Here is a 7,242-nt window from a genome sequence, read left to right on the forward strand (position 1 = left end):
AAGCAGAAAATAGGTATGTTATATTGGTGAATGTACTTTGTGTTTGCTGAACAGCCATGTTTTTGGCGATAATTGTTGCTTTGGTAGAGCAAGATGCGGAGCTCGGCCAGTTGCACCAAGCCATCGAGCAAGTCCGACAGGAGAAAGCAAAGGAGTCAAAGCGAGCAGACAAACTGGCCAAGGAGCTAAAAGGTGAATACCTCCTGGTTGGAGTTACTGTTGAAGTATTTTTCTAGTATGACGGAACATTGTAACGTTTGCAGGCTATTGTCATAAAGTCAAGGCACAGTTCAATGTGCTGGTGTAGGAGGCCAAGACCCAAAAGGGCAACTTCGACGCTGTGGTCGCCGCAATTACTCTAGTGCTCGACTGTGTTGACCTAGAATCAGCTCCTCAGCCTGACAGCAGGCGGCAACATTCGGACACCATCATCTAGAGGTGCAAGGCAGCGTGGGAGAATTTCAAGAGCTTCAACCGCGACGCTATTATGACCGCCGCTACGCACGCCCTTGCGGTGACTACATCCCACTACCCGACTATCGATCTCCAATCGATAGGGGGTGGATTTGCCGAAGGGCTGAGCGAGGCGGAGACCCAGCAGCTAGAAGATGAGGTGGAAGATGCAGCGAAAATGCTAGCCGGCGATATAGACCTGTTTGGTGAGACGAGTGGCGATGGTGAAGCTCGGTGATCTGCTTAGAGATTATCATCTGTAATATCTGGACAGTATAGTTAGAACACACGAAAAACACTTATATATGCATTAAATGTTATAAGGTACATGTGCATGCAGTTTGCTTTTATTTCGTCAAAAATCTTCATAGTTTGAACCATAACACGATTACACATAGTATAAGTAGCGTCCAAGTAGTTGGTTCGTTACTGACTCCCATGGCCTCAGCTAGCCCATAGTCCGTAACGTCGAGCGTGGAGCCCGTGCACGTGTAGGAGGAACAGGCGTGACCAAGGAACCGCAGCCGACCACCCATAACGCAGAGCGTGAAGCCCGTGGCACATGTAGGGAGAGATTGAAAACTGGGTCTTTTCCATAGAGATCAGAGCAAAATGTGTGATGCTCGGTGGTTGTCAAAATAACTTGAAGGTACACATAATTTAAGTGGCGTCCGAGCAATTAACTCTGTGCCGAGCTCTCGGCCATAGCTAGCCCGTAATCCATAACATTGGGCGCGGAGCCCGTGGACGTGTAGGACGAATAGGCGTGACCAAGGAACCGCAACCGACCAACCATAACGCAGAGCGCGGAGCCCGTGGCACGTATAGGGAGGGATCAGAGACTGGGTTTTCTCCGAAGAGAATAGAAGAGAACATATGCTGCTCGCTGATCGACGAAATCTATTGGACATTTGGAGCAAAATGTTCAGCGATTTGGAGAAACATGTTTGGCGAAATACGTTGGTGATTTGGAGAAAATGTGTTCAGCGATTTGGAGAAAATGTGTTCGGCGAATTGAAGAAAACATGTTTGGCGAATTGGAGAAAACGTGTTCGGCGAATTGGAGAAAACGTATTCGGCGAATTGGAGAAAACGTGTTTGGCGAATTGGAGAAAACGTGTTCGGCAAATTGGAGAAAATGTGTTCGGCGAATTGGAGAAAACGTGTTCAGTGCAGTTATGGCGATTTTGTTTTGGAGCTCATCATGAAATGATGTAAAACCCGGCGACCATGAGTGGAGATTTAAACCATAATGGACAAAAAATGGAGACAAATTATGGAGATCAAAACTTTATTCATCATAAAGTGTAGAGTACATATCTGAGGCATTTCAAGGATAGAAATGTATGAGGTGCTCAACGTGCTAGGTGTTAGGAACATCGGTTCCGTCTAAGTCACATAGGTGATAAGACCCTAGTCGGGTAACGTCTTTGACGACGTAAGGCCCCTCCCAGGGGGGAGGAGAGCTTATGCATCCCTTCAGTTTTCTGCTTTCGGCGGAGAACAAGGTTGCCGACAGCAAATGAATGACCTTTGACGTTGCGGTTGTAGTACCTTCGCAAGCCTTCTAGATACTTGGCCATGCAGACGCAAGAGATTAGGCATTCCTCCTTGGCCCTATCAATGTCTTCTGTCTGAACAGCTGCGGCTTGCTCTTCATCAAAGTTTTCCACCCTAGGTGCTCGGAAGGCAATATCCGCTGGTAGTATGGCTTCTGAACCATAGACCAAGAAGTATGGAGACACGTCGGTGCTGCAACTAGCTTGAGTATGCAGCCCCTAGACTATAGCTAGTAGTTCTTTGAGCCATCTACCTGGATGCTTTTCTTCTTTCTGATATAGCCTCTTTTTGAGGGCATCAAGTATCATGTTGTTCGCCCGTTCGACCTGGCCATTGGCTTTAGGATGGGCAACGGAGACATATTTGACAGAGATGCAATGGTCTTCATAGAAATCCCAAAAGTGATGGCCAGTAAACGTAGTTCCAAGGTTGGTAATGATGCTATTTAGGAGACCAAATCTGTGGACGATATCTTCGAAAAGCTCGACTGCTTTCTTTGCAGTAGCCGAGACGAGCGGTTTATACTCAATCCACTTGGAGAACTTATCAATGGCGACATAGACGTACCAGAAGCCGCCTAATGCTGGCTTAAAAGGGCCAATCATGTCCAGTCCCCAGCATGCAAAGGGCCAAGAAACTGGAATAGTCTGTAGCTCTTATGCCGGTACGTTTATTTGTTTGGCGAAAAATTGGCATCCTTCACAACGTCGGACGAGGTCTTCTGCATTGGTGATGGCCTGGGCCAGTAAAACCTGCTCGAAAAGCTTTGTTGACAAGGGTTCTCGATGTCGCGTGGTTGCCGTAGGAACCAGAGTGAATTTCAAGAAGTAACTTCACTCCATCTTCTTGGGTGATGCATTTTTGCAAAATCCCTTCCTTGGCACTTTTCCTCATCAAGTTGCCATCTACCAGCACGTAATGCTTGCTGCGATGGGTTAGGCATTCGGTTTTAGTCTTATCAGCTGGTACTTCGGTGCTGGAGAGGTACTTGATGAATTGTTCCCTCCAGTCGGCAGTCGGCAAAGGTACCGTAAGTACCAGCTGCTCGGCGGGGGGAACTTCCTAGATTTCTTTTTCTTCCTTAATGGATGGCACTAGAAGATCTTAAAAAAACCTCCGGCGGAATCGTGACACGAGAGGATCCGAACTTGGACAAGTAATCGGCGAGCTGATTATGGTCGCGTACCATGTGGTGGTATTCGATACCGTAGAACTTCCCTTCAAGCTTTCTAATTTCGGCGCAATATGCATCCATCTTCTCGCTAGAACAAGACCAGTCTTTGTTGAGCTGGTTGATGACCAGCGTGGAGTCCCCGTATACCATGAGGCGCTTAACGCCGAGCTCAACATTTATACAGAGTCCATGGAGACATGCTTCATATTCGATGGCGTTGTTAGAGGCCGCAAAGTGTATCCGGAGAACATATCAGAGCTTATCATTGGTCGGCGCAATGAACAGAATGCCTACACCAGCACCATTGATATTAAGAGCGCCATCGAAGTACATCACCCAATGCTCGGGGCAGGTGGCGGCGATGGGCTCTTGGATCTCGGTCCACTCAACTACGAAATCAGTGAGCGCCTGAGACTTAATCGTAGGCCTACTTCTTAATTCAATGGAGTAAGTGTCGAGCTCGATAGCCCACTTGATGATATGGCCATTGGCCTCTTTGTTGCAGAGGATGTCCCCCAGAGGGAACTCGGTGACCACGATGATCTTGTAATACTCAAAGTAGTGGCGGAGTTTGCATGATGTAGTAAGGACGGCGTATAACAGCTTTTGGACCTAAAGATAACGAGTCTTGGGCTCGTTAAGAACCTCACTGATGAAATATACCAGACGTTGCACCTTATAGGTGTGTTCGACCTCCTCACGTTCGACCACAATTGCTGTGCTGACGACGCGAGATGTAGCGGCGATGTAGATCAGGAGAGTCTCGTCGGACCATGGCGTCGTCATGATTGGAGGCTTTGGTAAGAACAACTTAAGCTACTCGAAAGCTGCATCTGCCTCCTCTGACCAGGAAAAATGCTCGGAGGCCTTAAGGAGTTTGAAGAAAGGTAGCCCTTTTTCGTTAAGGTGTGATATGAAGCAGCTTAAAGCAACCATGCAGCCTATAAGCTTCTGTATATCCTTGATGCGTGTTGGCCATTTCATGTTGGTGATGGTGGAAACCTTGTCGAGATTTGGCTCGATGCCTCGTGCGCTGACAATGTAGCCCAGGAGTATACCGGATGGAACTCCAAAGATGCACTTTGAAGGGTTCAACTTTCATCGGTATCATTTTAGGTTGGCGAACATTTCTTCAAGATCGGCGATAAGATCATTGGCGGTCGTCGACTTGACGACTCCATCATTGATGTAAGCTTCGACATTGTGGCCGATCTACTAATCAAGGCACATCTGGATAGCCCATTGATAAGTCACCCCAACGTTCTTGAGTCCAAAGGACATGGTGGTATAGCAATACGCACCGAAGAGCGTGATGAATGATGTCTTGATCTGATCTTCTTTTTTGAGGGAGATCTGGTGATAGCTGGAGTAACAGTCAAGGAAGGAGAGTAATTCACAGCCAGCGGTGGAGTCTACAACCTTATCTATCCGAGGCAAACCAAAGGGGTATTTAGGGCAGTATTTGTTAAGATCAGTATAATCAACACACATTCTCCATTCTTTATTGTTTTTTTGAACGAGGATAGGGTTTGCTAACCAATCAGGATGATACACTTCTTTTATAAATCCGGCAGCTAAGAGCCATTTTATTTCTACCCTATTAGCCTCCTTCTTGTCTGGCGTGAATCGGCGAAGTTTTTGTTTGATCGATTTGGCGGTCGACGAGACATTCAAGGAGTGCTCAATCTTCTCCCAGGGTACCCCCGACATGTCTGTAGGTTTCCAAGCAAACACGTCGGCATTGGCACGTAGGAAGGAGACAAGCGTGCCTTCCTATTTGGGGTCAAGGTGAGCCCCAATCTTCATGGTCTTGGAGGGGTCATCGAGCCCGAGGCCAACCTCCTTTACTTCCTTGGACTTGGCGGAGGCCCGAGGAGGTTCCAGCTCTAGTATCTCCATGTCGTCGGTGGGTAGCGTCTTGGCTTCGATGACCACGCTAGCCATCTGGATGGAGAGGTCGGTAGCTTAGGCTAGAGCGAGACTCTCTTTCTCGTAGGCGTACGCGATGGAGAGGTAGGCCCGCATGGCCAGAACTCCTGCTGGCGAAGGCATCTTCAGCACCAGATATGCGTAGTGTGGTACAACCATGAACTTAGCCAGAGCTGGCCGACCAAGTATGGCATGGTAGGCGGTGTTGAAATCGGCGACGTAGAAGTTAATGTGCTCAACGTGGTAGTTGCTTGCTGTGCCGAGCTGTACTGGTAGGGTGATCTCCCCAAGCGGTTTGGAGGCCCTACCAGGTACCACACCCCAAAAGGAGGAATCGGAGAGTGTGAGATCTGCCAATCCGCGGCCTAATTCCTTTAGGGCCCTGGCGAAGAGGAGATTCAGAGCGCTCCCACCGTCGACGAGCACTTTCCTAAAGAGCACCTTCTGTACAGTTGTGTCGAGGACGAGGGAAAAATGCCCTATGTAGGGAATGTCTGCCCACTGGTCGGCCCTACTAAAGGTGATGGGGACCTTAGACCATGGGCAATAGCTGGGGTTGGCGGCAATGTTTTTAGTAGAGACATTGAGCACCCACCATGCGGTGAGCTTGCGTTCCCTTCTGCTCTCGGCGAAGGCGAGACCCCCGAAGATCATGGCGACCACCTTGTCGTGGTCTTGGAAGGCATTGCCGTTGCCCCCAGGTGGTCGGCGAGCTCTGTCTCCATCATTGGCGTCGTTGTCCAGCTTCTTGTACTGGAACTCCTTAGCCAAACTGAGGCAGTCCTTCATCTTGTGCTTGACGTAATTATGGTGAGGGCACGGGCCGTCGAGGATCTTCCTATACTGCTCGTCGTAGTTGCACTTGGCGCAAGGTTCGTTGATGGTAGTAATGATGTGATCTGGCTGGCGGTGGCAATTTTGACCAGTCTTATGTCCTTCCTGCCGATCACGGCTGCTGTCACAGTGATAATTACGGTCATCGAAGCGGTGGTCGTTGTGACGGCGGTCGGCTGGGCGGTCGTCATAGCGGCGTGTTGGGCGTTGGTTGCCTGTATCTTCATTGAAGCACACCTCAGCTTCCTCGGCATCAGCGTACTGGTTGGCGGTTGTGATCATCTCGCCAATCCCAGTAGGAGGCTTACGGTTGAACTTTGAGCGGAGCTCGCGGTGGTGGAGTCCTCGGATGAAAGCGGTGTTGACTTCAGCTTCTGTGATGTTGGGGATAGAGTTCCTCATCTCGAAAAAGCATCGAATGTAGCTGTAGAGGAGCTCAGATGGCTTCTGGTCGATGCGGTTCAGGTCATGCTTGGTGCCTGGCCGAGTGCACGTAGCCATGTAGTTATCGGTGAAGACTTTTTTTAGCTCCTCCTAGGATCCAATGGATTCCAGGGCAAGGCTGGTAAACCAGCTCATGGCGGCGGGCATCAGCATGATAGGAAGATAGTTTGCCATGACATTGGTGTCTCCTCCGACGGTGCAGACAGCAGTGGCATAGGCCTGCAGCCACTATGTCGGTTCATCCTTCCTTCGTAGGGCTCGACCCTAGTGATCTTGAAACCACGGGGCCACTGAATCATTTGGAGCGTCCTTGTAAATGCCGGAGGCCCCTCGGGGTTGTTGGCGCCATCATCAGTAGTGTTGCCATCGGTGAGTGGCTCGATGGCTGAGTCTGGGTTACCGTACTCTTGTTCGTACTCCTGACGGAGGTGAATTTTGTCTTCATGCCCACCGCATCGGTGTTCGTCGATACACCATCGTGCATCTCGGCGATTGTTGAGGTGCACCCGGACGTCCTGGTCGACCTCCTCGTCGTGTTGGCAGTGATGTTCGGCGTAGTTGCCCCTAGCTCCACCTTAGGGGGGCTGCCTGTCGTCGTGGTGCTGGTCGGTGAAGCGACTTTGGCGGCGATTGGTCCTCATGGCAACTGATCGGCGAATCAAAGTGGTGGAGTATGAAGGTCCCTAATCTTGATGGATTTTGTTGACCTGACAGTGCACTGCTTTAAGCATGGCAGCGACCTTGGCGAGCTCGAGTGTCTGCGGGAGGTGGACGAGCTTGATGGTGACTACTGCTAGATTGGTGCTTGGGGTCCTAAAAACATCGTGGCCATCAACGCGGAGAAACTC

The 7,242-nt window shown here is 49.8% G+C and overlaps 1 protein-coding gene across 1 annotated transcript; it reads right to left on the minus strand.

Annotated features, from left to right (window-relative positions):
* Positions 1 to 5,152: 5,152 nt before the first annotated feature.
* On the minus strand, positions 5,153 to 6,451 carry LOC136479560 (uncharacterized). Its single transcript, XM_066477389.1, has one exon. It carries the CDS (start codon positions 6,449 to 6,451, stop codon positions 5,153 to 5,155), a length of 1,299 nt encoding a protein of 432 aa, XP_066333486.1.
* Between the last annotated feature and the right edge of the window lie 791 nt (positions 6,452 to 7,242).

This window comes from Miscanthus floridulus, chromosome 9 (assembly GCF_019320115.1).
Source record: "Miscanthus floridulus cultivar M001 chromosome 9, ASM1932011v1, whole genome shotgun sequence".
In the NCBI taxonomy this organism is placed as follows: domain Eukaryota; kingdom Viridiplantae; phylum Streptophyta; class Magnoliopsida; order Poales; family Poaceae; genus Miscanthus; species Miscanthus floridulus.